Source organism: Sinocyclocheilus grahami, unplaced genomic scaffold (genome assembly GCF_001515645.1).
Source record: "Sinocyclocheilus grahami isolate Dianchi unplaced genomic scaffold, SAMN03320097.WGS_v1.1 scaffold1231.1, whole genome shotgun sequence".
Taxonomy (NCBI): Eukaryota; Metazoa; Chordata; class Actinopteri; order Cypriniformes; family Cyprinidae; genus Sinocyclocheilus; species Sinocyclocheilus grahami.
Genome location: NW_015506410.1, coordinates 322,714 through 343,333, shown reverse-complemented (window position 1 = coordinate 343,333; position 20,620 = coordinate 322,714). Strand labels below are relative to the sequence as shown.

At 39.4% G+C, this 20,620-nt stretch overlaps 1 protein-coding gene across 2 annotated transcripts in view; it reads right to left on the bottom strand.

Moving 5' to 3' along the window:
• LOC107568290 (protein Jumonji-like) overlaps nt 1-15,558 on the bottom strand; it is a 98,767-nt gene extending 83,209 nt beyond the window's left edge. For both annotated transcript variants that reach the window (XM_016254221.1, XM_016254222.1), the window contains exon 1: nt 15,024-15,558. In XM_016254221.1, the coding sequence (XP_016109707.1) occupies nt 15,024-15,068 (45 nt within the window). In that variant the 5' untranslated portion in view covers nt 15,069-15,558. The remainder of the gene's footprint in view (nt 1-15,023) is intronic.
• Nucleotides 15,559-20,620: the final 5,062 nt, after the last annotated feature.

The window sequence follows — 20,620 nt, the reverse complement described above, 5'->3', positions numbered from 1 at the left end:
ATCCTTATACTTGAATTCACACCAGCACTACCGCAATACACATTCTTCCAGATATATGTTTTTCTATTCCTCAGGAAATGGTTTATGGCATGGCTGTGCATCAGTGCTTCTGAAATTGTTTTTTTTGGAGGGACCTTGAATGGGTCTCTCAGTGCATGACCTTACAGTCCCATTAGGAGAAGAAGAAGAAAGAAAAAGAAAAGAGAAAAAAACTCACACCATTTTGGGTTTTCTGTTCAGGGAAATTAAAGAAAAACTGGTGTCGTATTTTGTGGCTTTAATTATTGCGCACGCTAATGTTTCCTTTAAGAAAAATGGCAATTTATGCAGTCTACAGTGGTTGAAGCATGTGCTCCAATGCATTGAGCTACAGTGCTCATACAGGCAATGAAATTTCAAATCCAGCTTGCAACATCTCCTGCTCCTGTTATCCTCTTGTAATTTTCCTTCCTATTCTCACTGTTCCTATAAAAAGTGTCAAAAGGCCAAAACATATTCTCAAAAACTCATTAAGCAAATAAAATACACTACAAGGATAAATATGTAATGAAAAAGTTAAAAGGTTCGGAACAACTACCAAAATTCAGGTACGTTCCAACCCATTAATAAAATCTGTCCAGGGAATTGATTTTTTGTCCTTACCAATGATGCCTGCAAACTGATAGCGTTCTTTGACCATGTTAACCACGGTAGTTTCCATCATAACGGATTCAGCTTTATGATACTAACTGGACGTTCTCGTTAAGAACGCCAGCGTGATTGAAGCTCTCATGTTACAGGATGTCTCTACACAGTCATGCACAGTTGACCTGACAGTTAAGCTGCCTCACCTGCCAATGCAGATACCACCGCAACAGTGAAGAAAAGCAGGGTTGGTTTGTGCACATCCTCTCTTATTTTAGCATTAGAAGTCATTGGAAAACACCAAGAATTAGTGCAATCTGTCCAATCTTTCCCTGACAGACGAAAAACAAGCAGGCCCTGAAAGGGTGCCAGTCATCTCCCAGAAGAATCCATCAAGACAAAACCTCAAAACCCTCCACACGCTATTTTCATCTGCTATAGGCCTCAATTTAGCTATCAGTAAAAATACACTGAAGGAAGGCTTTATGACTTTTCTTCAAAATAGACCTTCAGTGTGTCATCCTGACTGTAATGATCTGGTCTCCTGCCAAGAGAACAGCATATGAACACAGCAGGAGCGGGAATCCACTTAAAATCACAAACCCTAGTCGACTTCACATCTGAGGAAAATGTTCAATACAATACCTGGCAGGTATAGTTAAAAATGCATAAATCATTATTATTATTGCTTATACTTGGGATTGGAGACGTCTATCCCTTAAACCTAAGCATTAAACTTTAGTGCATAACTCATTTTGCACCATTTGTTCATTAGACATGAATGTTTCCTCAACTTGAGCTACTTGAGATGTGTGCTTTATGTGACCAGATGATATTTTGCCTGGAATAACTCAATAAATTCCATAAATTAAAGGAATTACATAACCTAAAATGAAAATTATGTGATTATCCACTCACCTTGATGTCAAAGCAAACCTGTATGACTTTCTTCTGTTATGGATAAAATATTTTGTTTCGTCTATACAGTGAAGGCCAATCGAGTCCAAATAGCACTATTGGCATACAGGTTTATAACGACATGAAGGTGAGCTAATGATGACAAAATAATAATTTTGAGTTGTTGAATTGAATTGAACTGGAGTTGAAATAAAGGAGGAGACAAAACAAAAGAGACACACAGTGACCAAAAATAAGACAGAAAGACAAGGGGAAAAAAACTAACCAGTGTGTGGGGAACACCTACTCCTCTACATACGTCCCTCTCTGCCTCCATTTCCCATATTGCAATATTGTGCCTGGCCAGGCCATTATTTGGCTAGCAAAGAAGAGCATTGATTGCAGGGCTCCATCTAAACTGCTTTGCTCCTGCATGGTAAATACCCACAAAAAGGTCAACTAGTTCAAAGGCAGCAGCCCACCACATTTCCAGAAACTGTGATAACGTCAACGCTCTGCACAAATTTGATTTGCGCTTTTCAGGCACTTCGTCAAGCATGAAAGATTGAGCCATTGTGACCATTGTGTCACCAAAGTGCCTGGTTGATTTACGGTCTTTCCCCATGAGAGGGGTTGACGGTTTGTGCACTGCACACATTACACAACATGAAGGGGGCAACTCGCGAAAAAAAGAGACGCTGCAGACGTGAGCCAACCGCGTTATTCAGAATGAAAACAGGCAGAGAAAGAGGACCAGTCATACAGAGACAACATCATTACATTACATCATATTACAGTGCATTAGCTGGAGGAAGAGGACAATCTGGCAGGATAATACACAGCCAGAAAGAGTTTGAGTCTGAAAACTGATCCCAGGTTTGGAAGGGGTGCTCCTCTACAGGATTTCAGCACCACTGGTCTGTGGCTGACAAACCACTAGCGATTAGCTGGACTGCTATTAGCTGACCGCCTTTATTTTAAGGATTGTAAAAAAGCATCTGTACAATAAAAATCAACCACAGCCAGGCAAGGTTGTTTTTTTTTTTTGCATGTTTCTTAAAATACACTCTGAGTGATGTTTGCATATGATTTTATACTAACAATTTAAAAGACATCCCTGCTGGAAAAAAAATAAAACTAAAACCAGCCTAAAATGGTTTGCTGGTCTTAACTGGTTTAATCTGATTGGCTCAGGTGTCCAAAACTCCTTAAAGATATGCCAACAAACCAGCTAAGCCCAAGTTGGTTTTTCAGCATGGACTAAGGAACGTACTAACGTCATTCAGACCACATTTATCAAAAACTGATTTTGGATTTCTAAAAATGCAATGAACAGATTACCCCTAAATTTACTTCAGATAATGGAGTAGCTTTCGGGTCCCAGATGGACTCGATTCAACTGTCAGACAAACCGGTTTCTGACAAAAGCTCTAAAATCTGATTGGATAAGGTACAAATAGATTATGCAATAGCAAACATATGCAAATTACTAAGTGGAGAAAGTTTTATTTTGATGATGATTTTTATTATTATTATTATTATTATATACATTATCCCCCCCTTTATATTGTCATTACTATAGGAAAGCAATAAGCCATTCAATACAAAGATTTTACCACAGTAAAGTGCTGTGTGTGCCTAACAATACCCTTTAGCCTTGGTAAAATCACTGCTAATGCACAGCCCCTCATGGTTAATTGCTTTAATAAGCATTATTATACACATACAAACAGGATTGGGAGTCAGTGCAGCAGAGCTGGATTTATTAGTGCAGAGTCTGTCAAAAAATAATAAAGTCAGATATGGGAGTTCAACGTGTGTTCACTTTCTCAATCTTTCTTTGCAAGATGGAGGGGAGGTGACAGATTGGCTTAACGGGGGCTCAGAAGGCAGGCAGAGAGTAAGGCGAACTGACAGTGAGATAAGATTACCAGTTACTACGGTGTTGAAGGATGCAACCACAGCAGAAAGTGACAGTTGACAAGAGCAGAGCGGCCGGGTGACCACAGACAGGCACTGTGCAAGACCTGCTGTCTCTACACTGCACCGAAATAGAAACAGAGCAGCGTGCAAAAAAATTAAAAATAAGATCTCTCTTTGTCTGCATTCATCGGTCTTCGTGTAGTACAAGAATGGCACACCAATGCAAAACATCGGATTAGTAGTTGACATTAAATAAAGATTTTAGTTAAAAATTACATATTAAAATTAACTTTTAAACAAAAAATATATGATAAATCATTTGAAATGGTGACTGGTGACTGTGAGCCGGTTTTGAACATGTATGTGCCATTAAGGCATGTTAAATTAATGGAAAAGTGTGAAACTATATTCTACACATTAGCCACTAATTATCACACAATGAAACAAAAAATCCTACAGCCAACAAAGCATCTGCTGTTTTCCTCCTACCAAACCAGCTTTTTTTTTTTTTTTAAGGCCGATTGGGCTGTGTGGGCCTCAGACAGGCAGCCAGGTGTTAGAAGCTCGCTCAGGGCATTTGTCGGATCAAACTAAACCTATTCTCACAAGCAGGTCACTGCCCAAATCGCAGCAATTAAGAAATTATTTTCACTTCATGGATTGCTGTTACTTTCTCACAGATGATTCTCTTCCCAGCCTGTCAGCAGGGAGGCACTGGAAAGGGCAGCGCAAGAAAACGTAAAAAAGAAAAGAACAATAAAAGGATTTAAAAGAAAAAAAAATGGTGAGCAGGAAAGTAGGCTAGTAGAGCAATCAGGATATGTGAAAAATTATTATGTGCGATATGAAAGAAAGATTCCTGACAGGTGGGAGGGAAAAAAAAAAAGCACCAAATAAATTCAACGCACACTTGTATTCTGTGAATATGATTCATGGTGTGGAGGGGGAGATTTCACATTAGTTGGATTTCATCAAAATGCAAAAACAAAACTGCAAAAAGGTGAATAACTGAGCATTTACATTCCTCGTTTCAATTATAACATAGGCTAGCTGCGGACTTGAAAATTTCAAGGGCAAAAACGGGGGATTTCCCACATCTGTGTATGAATGAGGCAGCATAAAAACAGAAGTCGTTCTTTTTCTCCTCGGCTGTTACTGAGACTTTCCACAGGAAGAAGCCAGCGGAGAATCTCTGGCCCTCAACAGGCACTAAATACAAGACTATGACTAATTTGACGCTTCAGCAAAATATTCTCAAGAAATTGTGACACCATCTGTTCCAGCTAAATTACAGTAGTTGAAATGAACGGCTGACTAAATCTGTAAATTCTACCTTGTGTGTGTACATTAAAACACGCTTACTGGAAACATGATGCTGTCACTCAATATTACTGCATTTACCATGTCAGGAGTGACATTCTATAATATGCGTTTGCTCATAAATCTGTCAGCACATCTGCGAGCCAACTTCACCTCGGCTCCTGCCAGTCCGCCTGAATTTAATTGCCTTAAGATTTTTAATGGGGTTAACTTTCCTACAGGTAATGTTTTGGTTTGAGGTTCATCTAATACAACCAATTTGACTTTTGGCACCATATGTACAAGAATTCTTTTTATAATCTTCAAGGCATTTAAAACAAACAAAGCTATTATATTTGCCAAATACATACCTTGAATATAACAATTTGCATTGGATAAAAGCATCTTATAAACACATAGAAGCAAATTAGACTACTTTAGCCCGCAAAATGAACCAACAAAAACTTTTAAACAAACTTTGAAATATTTTCTTTTGTGTTTCACAGAAGAACAAAAGTCATACGTGTTTGGAATGACATGCTCAGAATTTTCATATTTGGGTGAACTATCCCTTCAAGTGTGGCGTTTAGATCCCCACAACTCCTGTTGTTCGTATCCTGATTGAAGCAGCTATAGGAGCAGCTACGGCCTTCAAACTCAAAGTTGCAGAAACCGACAAATGCATGCAAATCCAATGAGAGCAAGGCTGATTCAAGTGGCACTCTCAGAGACCAGTAGAGCAGCCGAGAGATGATAAAAACGAGAAGCCAGGAAGAGCAAAGGCGCTTGCAGCTCATGTCTGCCAGCAGACAAAACTAACAGAAGCAGCTATTAACCACGAGTCTGGACTAAAGCATCACTTATCAGCAGCAGAATCAATATCAGCCCAGCATTGCTGTTGAGTACCTGCATAAAAACAGACGGCATTATGCACACTAGCATTTACATGCACGTGTGCATTTGTGTGCGAATGGGCCCCATTAAAACGAACCTTAGTCAGCCTAGTCAGTTGAGCTCCTGGGCTTTTCTGGCAATGAGCGTTTTGCTTCACTCACATGTTGCACGAAAAAAAAAAAGCACTTGTGGATTTGTTGAAAATATCTGATTCATGAGTGAGCAGTTAAGAAGCTTGTTCTGTCTCCTCCGAAGCAGCCAGAGCTCATTATGAGCTCTCAGCATCCGCCGAGCACCACTATTTTCAGACACTCAAGTGGCGATTGAAAAAAAAAAAAAAATAAATAAAAAAAAAAAGGGAAAAAAAGCAGAGAGACGCTGTGTTCTGGCACCGGGGTGGTTACTATGGAAACATAGTGGCTAGGCCCCTCTGATGGCATAGTGCATGTGTGATCAATGTTCTTTTTTTGCCAAGACACTGTTTTTTTTAGTCACTATGGAGACGTTAAAGTATACTTTCAATTGTATTTACTTCTAAAGTGATTGTTCAGCATTAATTAATTTGAAACCTCTGTCATGAATTAACAGTAGCACATTTAGAAAAGCTAATTTCCAACCTGACAATAAATGTGAGAATTGGGAAAGTTGCTCGTAAATGCTATAATGTTGTATACGACCGTGTGCCAAGAGGACTGGAACTGATGACTTTGATGAGCTTAGCGTGGTGTAAAAAGTGATTTAAATTCAGATCACTTTACAGAGCTAACAGCATCATTAGTCACCATGTCTGAAACTCTATCTGGAACTGGATTTAATGATATTATCTAGATCCTGTCAGATTTGTCCTTGACTATCAAAAGGTTTTGTGGGTTAAACAAGAGACTGTCATTTAATCCATGGACAGGTTTGCCTTTCAGTGACTAAAACGGAGTTAGACACCGGAGATCCTTGCCATGAGGGTCAGCTTATGCTTAAAAACAATGTAGGCACTACAATTCCTCTAGAAATAAAACAGGAAAATGGTGATTATGTCTTTCTTTGAAATGTCCACCACCACTATGTTCATTCAAAAGGAACATGCAATTGTGTTATTCCAAAACTTTGCTAGCAAAATGGGATACAATGTCTTTTTCCAAAGACCCATTATATGGACCACTGAAAGTAATTTTATGAAAGAAAAAAAAAACACACACATACATGTATTTATAAATGAAAGAAGCACACGAATAGCAAATTGAGATCCATGACATATTTTAAATTGCCATTTAAAAAAAAAAGAAAGAAAGAAAGAAAACTTTACAAACGCCAAATACGTAATTAGCCATTTGTACACTTAAGGTACTACTATGTACATTTTGTACAGACTAAAGGTACAACTTTAGCACATTTTGTCAGAGAGTGTAAGGTTAAACATTTGTAGAATCCTAAAACAGTAAAAATAATTGGCAAAATTAGACACTACTAAAAAACCGGATTGGTGTTTACATAAATAGATCACAATTTATTTGCAATTATAAAGTATTAGTTTACAATTTATGTAACAATATAAAAGAGCAAAAGGCCATTTTCAATAGCCATACCCACAATTTCTCAGACAATTTATTTTTCGTACAAAAAGCATATAATTTCTATTGAAACTTTGTGTTACTAGCATGCATCAAAACTTGCAGTTAGTGTAAACAAGATGTTATGTGTTGCTATTTACACTTGGGTGCAAATAGTATCTACACTATTTACTCTGTGTAAATAGCATCTATCTTCTATTACACTTAGTGCAAATAACTGCGTCCAATATAAAACCCAGCAAAGCACCCATATCTTCAAACCTAACCAGTCCAAAAAGCATACTCTTTCCAAACTTCAATTACGATTAGTTTCCTGTAATTTTCTGTGATCTGTAGCATTAGCGAGCTCAGTCATACTGATGTGGAGATGAGCAGGATGAATTCACATGGGTGAAGCTTTAGCTGCTGGAGAGCATTTCCAAAGTTTCCTTTGGCACTATCGAAAACCCAATCAAAAGAAACATCAAGCAAAATCAAGCACGGTGGTCTGGCAATCCAGACAGGCCACAAAACAAATGATCAATGCTGTATACAAAGCAGAATGCACACAGTGTAAATAGTTGTTTCCACTGTACTGGGGTCTTCACAAGGCACTCGGCCGAACAACACCTCAAATGTACAGATCTGATAGCCCTTGGTCTAAAATCATAGCACTGTGCAAGATTAAGTACACTTGCTGTCAAAGTAAGTCAAACACTGCACAACTGTATATCTTGCTAGGGCCCTCGACACCAAACAAAATGACTAACTCCAGTGTCAGGCCTATGAGAGGCCCCACTGGCCCTTCCTCAAGCAGCTGAACTTGCACAAAAGCAGCCACATGTCTCCCAATGGCACACATCTCACCGGCTAATGAGAGATGCAGCACTGAATTACAAATGTTCTGGCAGGAGGGTAAGCGTACCCAAAGACACTTACATTACATCGCTCTAAGGGGGAGGTCTTCCATCTAAAAGCGCTCTCACTCGCTTTCGCTCACACACACACACACACACACACACACACTAAAACCACAGAGGCTGATTTTTAAAAACCTGAAATGATTACGGTATAAGCCACTTCCTCATTACAGTAAATGTTTTCAATATGGCTGCTTTCACAACATACTGTCGATTCTAGTCTGCACCTGATCAGCATATTCGGAACATATCGGATAATAAACTGCAATTCCAAAGACAAATGGCACAATGATTCATAAAAGCAGAAAGAGGAAAAGACAAAAACATCTCCAGAGAACAGATCGGTCCGTCAGCGTCACGGAGGGGAACACAGTTGTGAAAGGGAAGTACCGCTGCCAGGGGTTCTGGCTGTTGCTGCCACGTCTTTGCCACATGTCAACATTCACGACAACATCAGTGAGGTTACTCTTCCTTGAGCCAAGTGCAAGACAAAACACATAGGAACTGAGAAAGTGTCTCTGAAAATACAACTTGAAAGGGGCACAAATCATTGTACGTCCTTGATGTACCAATTCTGGAATTACCCAGGAATTGGGATGTAATAAAAATGACCAATACTAAAGAATATTATGAGGAAATCACTATTGCAATTTATTCTATGCCTTAGATAGTTCAAGAGATCATCAACTTCAACACTTCTGGTATACCTTTGGTCAGACAGAAACATGGTCACCAAAATCATAGAGTGAAGCCAGCTTAACTTCTGCTTTACAGAAATATCTAGTTCTACCCCCTTGAGGTCCAGATCTAAACCAAGACCTAACCCTTAAATCTAGACACAGTCCAAATTTAGTGGTTTATTGCAGCGTTAAAAAGACAGTACAGCAGCCATATAGGCAACTGTAGTTCTTACAACAAATTTTCTATAATAGTGAATGGAGCCACTTTAGTAAATGTTGTAATTCTAGCAAATGTTATATAATTGTGCTGACCTGTGGTGAAGGTCATTATTATCTTTATGGTGTGGTCACATTTAATGTTGTACAACAGACTTTTGTAGGCAAAATTTAGTAATTTCAATAGGAATCCACACTAAGGACCTAAGATTTCCCCATGCAAATTTTGCAATGGGTTCAATTTGGAAACAAAAAATAGATCTACAATCTACTTAGGCTTACGATGCTTTTGGGAAACGCAGCCCAGGTTAACTGACTCATAACACGTACAATAGCTGAACACCCAAAAATGAAAATTATTCCATGAATTACTCACCCTCAAGGCATGCTAAGTGTATATGACTTTCTTCTTTCAGACGAATCCAGTTGGAGTTATATAAAAAATTGTCTTTGATTTTCCAAGCTGTTTAATGGCAGTCAGCGGGTGTTGCAGTTCATCAGTCCAAAAGAAGTGAAATAAAGTGCATCCATTCATAATAAAAAGTGCCTCACACGGCTCTGGGGGGTGAACAAAGGCCTCCCATAGCGAATCGATGCGTTTTTGTAAGAAAAATAAATATTTAAAACTTAATAATCAATTTAATATAGCTTGCTCTCACTGTTGTACACGAAAGCAGCTCCAGGCGGATGACATAGGATGTCGGCCTTGTGCATGCACCGCTCAGAAGTGACGAACGTGGAAGCGCAGCGGAGAGATCAAAACAAAACAACAGTCACGAATTAGAAGTACAAAATGAGGATTTGTAAAGAAGAATGTCAGAGGATTTCGATATAAGCCAAGAGGAGACTGGTTTTCCTTTGCTAAAGTAAGGAAACTTTGCTTCCTTTGATCTTGTAAACAAACATTGGTTTTCACGCTTTATTTCACTTCTTTTGGACTGATGAACTGCAACACCCTCTGACTGTCATTAAAGAGCTTGGAAGATTAAAGTCAATTTTTTTAAATAACTCAGATTGGATTCATCTGAAAGAAGGAAGTCATATACGCCTAAGATGGCTTGAGGGTGAGTAAATAATGGGCTAATTTTCATTTTTGGGTGAACCATCCCTTTAAGCCAAGATCCAGAAGTAGACCAACACTTCACATTTTTGACCCAAAACAATACTGCAATTCAGGAGATGTAGACCAAAAGCCACATTTATGTGGTCGTTAAGAGTTGTGTTGCTGATACAGCCTTCCATCAATGTCTAAGCCCTGTCCAGTGCATGATTTACATCACCCACCACAACTCACTCACCACATTGCACGAGAGAGAATCCATCTGATACTCTGCCCTCTTATCTCATCATAATACAAAGTACAGGACAGAGGAATGAAAAACATTCTTTCTGAGCACAACACTTACCACTTATCAAAGCACTGCTGCACCTGCTTTTATGTCAGCAGAGCAAATTCCTTGCATTACGTGGGCACATCCGCATATGTAACCGCCCATGTTTGCTGATGTGGGCGTGCATCCTGTGTAGTCACACATTGACCAAGGAGCTCAGCACTTGTGAAGGCTGGATCACATATGACTGTAAAGGTCGATAAGCAAAAGATCACATTGCATAATGCACCTAGCCAGAGACACAACAGCCATGAAGGAGAATGGCAACACTTATCCGTTACTGCACCAGGCCAGATTCTCGTAAATGGTGCCGTGAGGTGAAGCATCATATCTTGGCAGAGGACTATGGCAAGCTGCTTTGAAAAAATTTCCTTGTGAAAATTCTAATAAATTAATAAGCGGCCACTCATGCCAGCTTTGCCGAAGTGTCCTGGCATTTTACATCAAGAGATTTGCACAGTCGCTGCTAAAATCCAGTTTGTAAACGACCCACATCTGTCAACAATGTGAACAAAATGTGACCCTGAAAGACCTGCACATACACATTTACGCAAATAAATGCGCATTAATGTGCATTATAATTACAATTACGATTGAAAAAAAGTAGTATCAATCAAATACATTATTGCTTTCATCTGAAGTTTCTGATATCCTTTGCAACTAACTTGTTTAAATAAATCACTTGCGTGCTTATTATATCTATCAGAAATAAAAAGGCATGTTTTCATTATAGCAGCATTTATATTATTCTTATCTACTGTTTCTATGATGAAGTCAGTCAAGTCAACTTTATAGTGCTTCATACAATACAGATCACAGTATTAAACAAGAAAATAAAGGAATCAATTACGCAAACTCTCTATATTCAGATTCTGTAAAATTTACTCCAAGTATATCCAATCCACAGATCATTTTAGGATATTAAGTGTGTTGAATCTAGAACAGACTAGTTCGTGACCCTTTACTAACAAACTCACACAATTAACTCGGCCCTTTTATAACAGCTGGCCTCCTGTGGTATGATCCATGAATTTTGCCATGTCACATGGGGGGGGGGATCCATTTGCATTAAAACACAGGGTTAAATGAAGCGCAGTGGCGCTAGCGGCAGGCGCTGAAACACAAACATACAATCTCTCACACGCACACACGCAGAGCCTCGCAGCTTTCTCCTCTCCATTGGAAGAGGTGCCCACATTTCCATTGCAAAGCTGGAGGACTCGGAGCGGGGAAAGGGGTCAAAGGGAGGGCTCGGTGAGCCTTGGCCCTGCTCTCTGTTTTTGTTTCCAGCTTTTTTGTGCGCCACACACTGCAGTGGATTTTTCAACTTGGCACTCATCAGTTGTACGCCTGATGAAACAAACACTGACAGCTTCTTTACATTTGTAAAGGCCCCTACAGCAGCTGTGCCTATCTCACCACACGTCTATGAATCAGGGCCCGACCCCAGCTGGGCCTGCAGAGGCAGAGAAAGAGAGAGAGAGAGAAAGAGAGGCAGAGAGAGAGAGAGAGAGAGAGAGGGAGAGGGAGAGGGAGAGAATAGCCATGGGTAACCCCCCATTCCCCTCGCACCATTTGCCATGTTCACTTCAACAGAACAAGAACACAAATGCGAGCTCCGGTTGCATTCATTAGCCAAAGTTTGAAATCAAAACCAGTGGGAGAGGGAGAGGGAGAGAATAGCCATGGGTAACCCCCCATTCCCCTCGCACCATGTGCCATGTTCACTTCAACAGAACAAGAACACAAATGCGAGCTCCGGTTGCATTCATTAGCCAAAGTTTGAAATCAAAACCAGCGTAACTCTTCGCTCTAAAAACAGCCCTCAAAAATAATTATACAGAGAAGTTGCTTCAGAGAGTGTCAGGACAGCCTTGTTGAGAGAAGCCATTAAAGGAGCTCGTCTGAAAGCAGAAGTGCCTACTTACCCCCCTTCTGCTTTTCACACACGTCTATCAATCAGGGACGGTCTAATTGCATTTCCTTGTTTGCTCTTATTAACATCTATTATCATATTTTTGCTCTCGTTTTCCACTAAATGAATTTTAATAATTTTCACAGCATATTTGAAGGAAAATGGAGTAGTAAAAAAAAATCCCTTGCACTCATGTTCCAGGGGATATGGTTAAGCCAAGCATGTATAATTGTCTTGCGCTAATTAAGGGGAGGCTGAATCCAAGGGGCCAAGAGTTGTGCAGGCCCCCGGGGACAGATCCTTCAGGTTGTTTTTGTTGTTTGCCTGACCAGATTTTTGCGCAGCTGGCAGCACTGCACAGATGTGACATGAACAGCCCTGTTCTGAACGGTTTAGGTCCATTCCACACGAATTACACAGATGATCATGACCCTGACCATACTGACATGTGGTCAGTACGAGATGCAGCAGATCCCTGTCAGACATGTAACCATACACAGATCAAATGTACACTAAATAGATCAAATGTTATTCTATTACCTAACCACATTTAAAAAAGGGGGAAAAATACCTAAATACATATACAGTGTTCATATACTTTTTGATGAATTTACATTTACTACAAATCACTATTAATTATATAGATAAGGTTTAAAATTATCTCAAACTATAGAACAATTCATAAACATTGAACGGAGCACAAGCAGAAATAATTTGTATTACTTAATATTTTATTCACCCCCCAAGACATTTCTAGGTCTCAATGGCATTGAGCCTGTATATAGTCCTGTATATAGCCTACATTTTCTTTTCTTATTATTCAAAACAAATAATATTGGTGATAAACCAGAGAACCAATGTATGATACTGTGCTTTGCTCTGATGCATCCAAAGCTTATCCTGACAACCTTTTGACCAGTTATTTTAGGAAAGCGTTTTAAACCTATAGTAGTACAATGGTTTTAACTGAATCATTCTTCTAAAGTCACCACGTGGTGTGATAGACTACTTTTGTCAACACTTTCATTTCCCTTGTCAATGAACAAAAGTAATTGCGGCACACTTTGTGGGCTGCCTTAACAATATGAGACAGCTTCAGTTGAACAAAAGCACGCAACGATAGACAATTCCCATCACCTTTATGGAAAGCGATAAGATGGCATGAGCATTGCCGATAAAGTGCTTGGAAACTGCCCCCGTGGTGCGTCATCATAACCTAAACCCTCGCAATATCTGTTTCACTCCTTTTAACCTGTTGCTGATGGCCTAAAAATACCAGTAAGACATGCATTTAAAGCGGAAAGATAATTCCCTGGTAGCGGCGGGGGTAGTTAAACACGAGGTCACGTGACAAACAAAATTGGTCGCACGAGCTAACCCTTTCACGCGCCGGCGGGAATTTATTTCTCGGTACTGGCTTGGTTTGAGAGGAAAATAACGTAAAGACATGAGCAACGAAGGATGTAACAACAGTCTCGCAAACTACGACACAAGAAACTCCTCCTCAACTACAGGTAAAGCGTCTGGAAAACTGGGGTTAAGAGTCTGGGCAGTTCCTCGAGGGTTAACGAGGTTTGCTCGGCTGTCTCTGAGGAGACTCGGGCTTTTGTTATGGTAGTCTTGCCTAATTCCGCTCCTGAGGAGAGTAAGTCACCAGCCAGAAAGTTCAAGCCCTATGTAGTCCCCAGTTCTCCAATTATACCACGACAAGTTCGCCGGTTCCCTAACCCATCGCAGGCTTCTGGAGAGACGGTAAAATGGTCGCTTTGCTTTAAACGCGAACCTCTGCAATGCGACTGGATATATTCCACTATAAACGACATCCCATGCGCTCAATCTAATCAGTTGTGTAAGATTACAGGTGTGTAATATTATTTAATCAGCTTTAACAATAAAACGTGCAGAAACTCTCCGAGAAAAAAGCGAGCAAACCCGAGTTTCAGGCACAGTAATACCCACGATGCTGGCTGTTGTACAAACTAGTGTTTTCGAGTCGAGCATTCGGCTTAAATTGTAAAGACTGAAGACTATTGACTCTATTCACTCTGAATCTTAAATAAATTAACTTTACATCTGCCACCAATGTGTTGTCTTCTCAGTCGTCAAGGGCAGAGGAAATGCTTTCCTTACCCAGTTTGAAAACATTAAAGAGCCCCATTGCTTACACTTGAAGGAGAACGAGTTACATCCGAGATAAACAAATCAAAGACGCCAGGGGAGTTGGGATAGTTGCTTTTATACCCAGTTTTCTTGCAGAATTCAGTTCGGGGAAACAAATCCCGGAATAAAGCGGGCGATATGGTTGTCCTCGCGGCTTTGAGACGGAAAGCAATGAAGCGCAAACAAAGCCATTCTGAGTACAATGATGTTTTAACGCTGGAGTTTGTTTGGTAACGTTACTAACAAACCCAAAACAAAACGCGTCCAGGTTTACAGAGGAGTTGTGTAAGCTAACATCTGTCGTGCAAAACACATACATTCCCAATGAGGACACCAGGGCAAAAGCGAGGGACATCGACGTCTGTGCAACTACAGAGGAAATCCTTTAGATATATGTAAGTGTTGTGCACGTAGTGCGGTGCATTTACGCCTTGCTTCCAGATCCAGACTAAACACAACAAGAGCCATCCGTGATCAAAGTTTACGCATTTAACATCGACACAAGCGCGAGACCGTCGAAGAAACTTAAGGTCAGCCGCATGCAAACGATCGATACTTACGTATTTTTTCTGAATGATATTCCTCTTAGGTCTTTCCTTGCTCATTCTGCAATCCAAAATTATTTATTGTTAAGGAGAGAATCGCCACATTAATTTTCTTCCTGCTTCTCTTCTTTTTCCCGGAGCAATGCGATTTAAATCCCCTGTAGTTTGCTTGGCTGCATGTGCAGAATTCCCTCTTCGATCGCTGATGATTCCTGGCAGAATCGTGGAATTACCGATAATCCCAAAATCAGGGAGCCATCGCCAAGGGTAAAGGGCAAAATAAACAATCACATCGGCATACCATAGTTAAAACATTCGCCACAATAACTTCCATCAGTGATGTTCATCCCGGCTCTTTAAAACATGTAGGTTTATTCAAGTGAGGATGTAAATGTTCGGTGGTGAGTTACATCTTGTTTTGAAAAGGCTTATCAGAGGATCGGTTGCAATAAATAAAATGTTAAAAAAAAAGGAGAAGGGTTCGTGGTCGGTTTTGGCTGGAGCTAGCAGACGGTGAGTGTACTCTCCAGCAGCACCACTGATTCTGAACGCAAGGCGAAGCTTCTTTCTTTAAGCAGCCTATCACACGCTCAGCGGCAGGGTTGCCAGGTTCTCGCAACAAAACCCGCCCAATCGCGTTTCGAGGGGGGTAAAATACACGTTTTTCGGCGGGGACCCTCCAGTAAAATTCACATTCCACTAAATATCACCTTATTGGGGTCGCTTAAACCCGCAGACACGAAAAACAATCCACGGCAACAGTGTTAAAGTAGCCCATTTGGGACTTGGCAACACTGCTCAGCGGTAACATGGGACACGGCCTGTTTCTTTCCTCCACGGTAGGCCTGTTTTCATATTTAAACAGTTTTGGCTAATTGTTACAAAACATTTTACAATTTATAATTGAGAGTGACATTTACCTAACACAGTACTGTATAATGTTACTAGTAAACCCTAAACTAGTAGATTATTTGTAGTGTACAACACTAAACAACCTTAACATCTTTCCCAAACAGTTGCTCATTAATGAGTTGATAGTTTTGACTATATTATATTACTATATATAGCCTATATTGGTTCCTTGGTTGAATATTTTTCAGTAGAACTCTTAGAAGGGCCAACATTTAACATGATTTAACAAACACTGCAAGATAGAGGATCTTGGCATGCACACATTTTAAAGGCTCACAGTTACTTGTTCTCTGCCATATTTGTGTGTACTTTGAACAACTAATACCAGACTTTGTTAGGCAATTATAAAATCATTCTTTACCATGGTTGATTTTGCATTATTTCCAAAGGTAATTCTGTGACTACTTTGAGCCAGTGTTATTTTAGTATCATTGCGATACTATTATAGTTTTTATTAATATTTTGAATCGGTTATTATTCGAATATCCTTTTTTAATTTAAATTTGTTACATTTTAGTGATTTTGTTGTCTTTTTTTATAATTTTTAGTAGTTTTAGTTATTTTAGTACATCAAGTTAAACTCAATTAAAATGAGAAATGTTACCTTTGCAACTAGCTGAAATAAAACTTTTTTTGTATTTTATTTAATTTCATTTGATGTTTATTTTATGTAAGTAATGGAAATATTTTTATACTTTGTTTAAATTTAGCTTTAACTATAATAACCCTTCTTGGAGCCTGTCTAAAGAGCATCAGTGGGCACACAATCTGAGGGGTTCTTATTTGCAGACTGAAAAAATGCAAAAACTGTGAAGCTGAGTGTTCGTGTGCATTAGACGTACGGTTTATTACACTAACACACTTCTGGTAATTGGACAAAAGTTAAATTAATCTCTAGAAATGAGTCACAATCAGATCTTGAATCAATGACAGGAATCTGAGAGGACTGCATAAGTAATTTACAAAAACAAGTTTATCACACCAAACAGAATATTCACATTTTTTGTCATCATGGGTGCTAGTGGAATAACCCTTGCATGGGAACAAAATCATGACAGATGAAGATAAACCTGGCATTTATTTATAAAGATGTACCATTTAGCATCTGTGTGTGCATAATCCAAGATCTTAGCCTACAACTCAACTCTATTCAGAGCTGCTTTCCTATTTAAGGTTATGATAATGTCTAAATGTGTTTATATTATAAAGAAAGTATATTTTATATCAAATTTATTTAGGTAGGTGCATGCATGGATGACTTCAGTTTGTGATATCACAGGCCTGAAAGTTTATGTTTAACCTGTAGTAGTAATAAAGCAGTTTAGCAATCATGAGATGTCACTTTTAATTATTACTTGTAAAAGGTGTCAATGTTGTCTTAACGTGTTGTGCATAGAACATGTCTGTGTTGGTGTAGCTTTATCACCCATATGCTAGTAGTATGAGAAATGTACAAATGGTGATCAACATGGCCGACATTATATATATTAAATAAAAGCATGCTTTCGGCTTAACACGTTTTATTTGCGGGGTCTGTGCGTAGCATGTGCATAACTATGCTCAGAGCAGGTTGTACTGGTGCCTGGTGGTAAATATACGGCCCTCTGACAGAACAGGCAGGTTGTCGATGAGTGACAGCAGAATAAGAATGGAGCAAAGTGCTGTCCTTGAAAGGACGTTTAACTGTTTTGTTTATATTTTGCTTGGCCTATAATTTTAAATGACAGATGTCGTATTTATTTTTCTCTGCGACACTTTTCCTACTGTGTTAACAGAAAAATGTCAAACGAATTTAGTATTTTGACAAGACTAATAAAAATAGCTAATAGGCTATTTTCTTCTCTCTGCAACACTTTTTCCTATTGTGTTGTTAATGTTAAACGAATTGTATCCTGACAAGAAGAATAAAAATAAATAAAATTTGTCCATATTTTAATTTTCTCTGTGACACTTTTTTCCTAGGTCTACTGTGTTCTATAAAATGTTAAGCAAATTGTGTCTTAAGATAATTCATATAAATTCAAGACTTGACAAGATGAATAAAATAACAAATACAATTTTGTGAAGACAACACTTTTATTTGTTAGCCTATCTGTCTTTCTTTCAGTAGAGGACATTTAAATGAGATTCTGGAAACGAGAACAAAATTTAGCGGGAACGGTCGGGTCGGGAAGAAACTTATTCACAGCGGGCAAACGGAGTGAATATATAGTGGGAGCGGGTGGGTGCGGAATATAACCTTGCGGGAGCGGGACTAAAAATATAGTCCCGCGCAGACCTCTATAACACAGTCAAGAATAACTACGAGGTTGCCACCGTTTAGTAAACTGTGGACTAGCTTTGGCTCTTCCTGCTGACTTGAATGGTGATGCTTCCCGCTTGTCAGTTGATGGCCTTTCATTTTTAACCAGAAATCTGCACGCTGCTTTTCTGATGTTCACTAAAGTTTTCCATGTCGTTTTGAATCGTTGTTACCAAAGACGAGATACTTGAGGAAAAAATAAGCGATCAGTTGTGGGACTATAAATCTCATACCATTCATTGCTGAACTTTCTACCTTCCGTTACTGGAAATGAAATGAAATTACTGGTTGATATGTCCTGATCTCGATCAAGTTTACACACACTTTTGGTCCGTGAATTAGATCTCGCTCGGGATGCGTGCTGTCTGTGGAGGTTTGGCCAGGACCGGTTCCAGAATTAAATCAACATATTTTATGTTCCGTCCATTGCCAATCACTGCTATTTCAAAAGTGAATCACGCATAACTATGCGGATGTCATTCCCGAAACTTTGCAGGGTGTAGCCTATGTGTCCGAAAAACGAAAGTCTCATACAAATTCTGAATGGATTATATCATAGAAAGCGCGCTCCCTTTATCACTAAAAAAGCGTCACTCATCTTCGTTCATCGCTATCTTACAAAGTTCCGTTATAATCAATGAAGCTCTCTATAAACTGCACATTGAATCTCTTATTTACATCGCGCGTCTGCACTTAGTCATGAGATGATTCACGAGCATGCCAAACTGCACTTAACTGCGGCGCTTTCAGTGGTGAGTGAATTCTGACAAAACGTTTCTGATTGGCCATTGCGTTTATGAAATCAACAGATATGTCTGTGATTGGTTACATTGCTCAACACTGCAAAAATACGTTGAGGGTATTTAGCGCTTGGCTAAGTGCTCCAATTGCAGCGGGCCGACATCAGGGATTCCATGACTAACAATTTGGTGGGGGAAATTATAATTACTTGGTCATAAAATATAAACAAATTTTGGGAAAATTCTGTGGTTTTCTGGCTGGTAAAAGGGACCGTTAATTAAACGGCATGAAAGATGACATTAGACTACTAAATTGCCTATTGGCCCAGTCCACTGTGATGTTGATTCTCATAGGAATGTATTTGAGTGGGAGGATTTTATATGGCTGTCTTTTAAAGAGAACTCTGTTGGCTTGTGTGAACCATTAAAATGTCTCAAGAAAACACTCACTTCAAAGCAGTCCTTTCTTTATAAAATCTTTTTAGTGCGTTTGTTAACGGCAAAGGAACAGTAAAAATTCCTATTAACAGCACCATTTCTGAGAAAACTTAGAATCAAATCTACTCTGAAAATGTAAAAAGAAACGCATTAAATTGATTGAATCATTAAGCCGTGCCATTTTCTGCTCACCGCCTTTGTCACAGCAGAGAGAACAGTTGTTTTCGAGGAACACCAATGTAATTTTCTCCTCCTTTTGTTGCTTGTAGTTTGCTGTGGTCTCTAGGGCTGCCCAGACTCTGTTGTGAGTGACATTTAAACCCAACTGAATCAATGAGACAGACTGCTTTGGGCCTCCCAGGTACCACTGCGACAGAGCCAGCTACACGTGCACACACATAGTCACACCCAGAGGAGTGTACTTCCAGCATTGGTTGCAGCACATTGCACCCTCACCGCATAGGTTTATTTTTTTTTTTTGTCTTATCAGAAGTTTCCACCGTGACACTGCACAGACCTGGTAATCCAAAGCTTAAGCGTGGTGTTATTGCCTGTATGCGTGTTCACGGCGGCTGTAGCCACAGGGCTCAGTGAAGGACAAGCCAACCATTGATTAAAGCTTTCACTCTTGATAGAACTAATTGTGCGGTGAGGCTGAGCAGACTGGCTAATTCAGGTTGATGTTCGCTGACCGGGAACAGAGCGAATTACAGTGACTGAATCAAGATTGATTTATGAGCTAAGCATAAAATCTATATTCATGTTAAAAGATTAAATTGAAATAAATTGCGGCATAAATCAGGCTCTCCTTGAAGCACAACTTTTTCTTTTTCTTTTTTTGTAGGGAAATATGTCATCAGTATTGGTGGGTGTCTAATTAGACAATACATTTTCATTTTGAAAAATGTCATATTGGGAGGCAAACTGTTGCTTTGAGTAGCATGTTCAATGTTCGCATTAGAGATCGAGAAGGCATCCTTTCAGTGGAGCTCAACTCCTGTAGACTATATTAGATGGTAAAGCTGAGACGGGAGAGGGTGTTTGTTACTATTTAAAGTCACTTTCCCTCAGAAATGCAAAAACAAGATGAATTTTTCTGGTGTGCAAGAAGGTCAAAGTTGCAATGATGCAGTGCTAAGACTGAAGTCTCTTGGCTCTTTTCATTGAAGTATGTTATCCCCCCCCCCCCCCTTTTCAGCGGCCCACCTTTGTCTATTCTT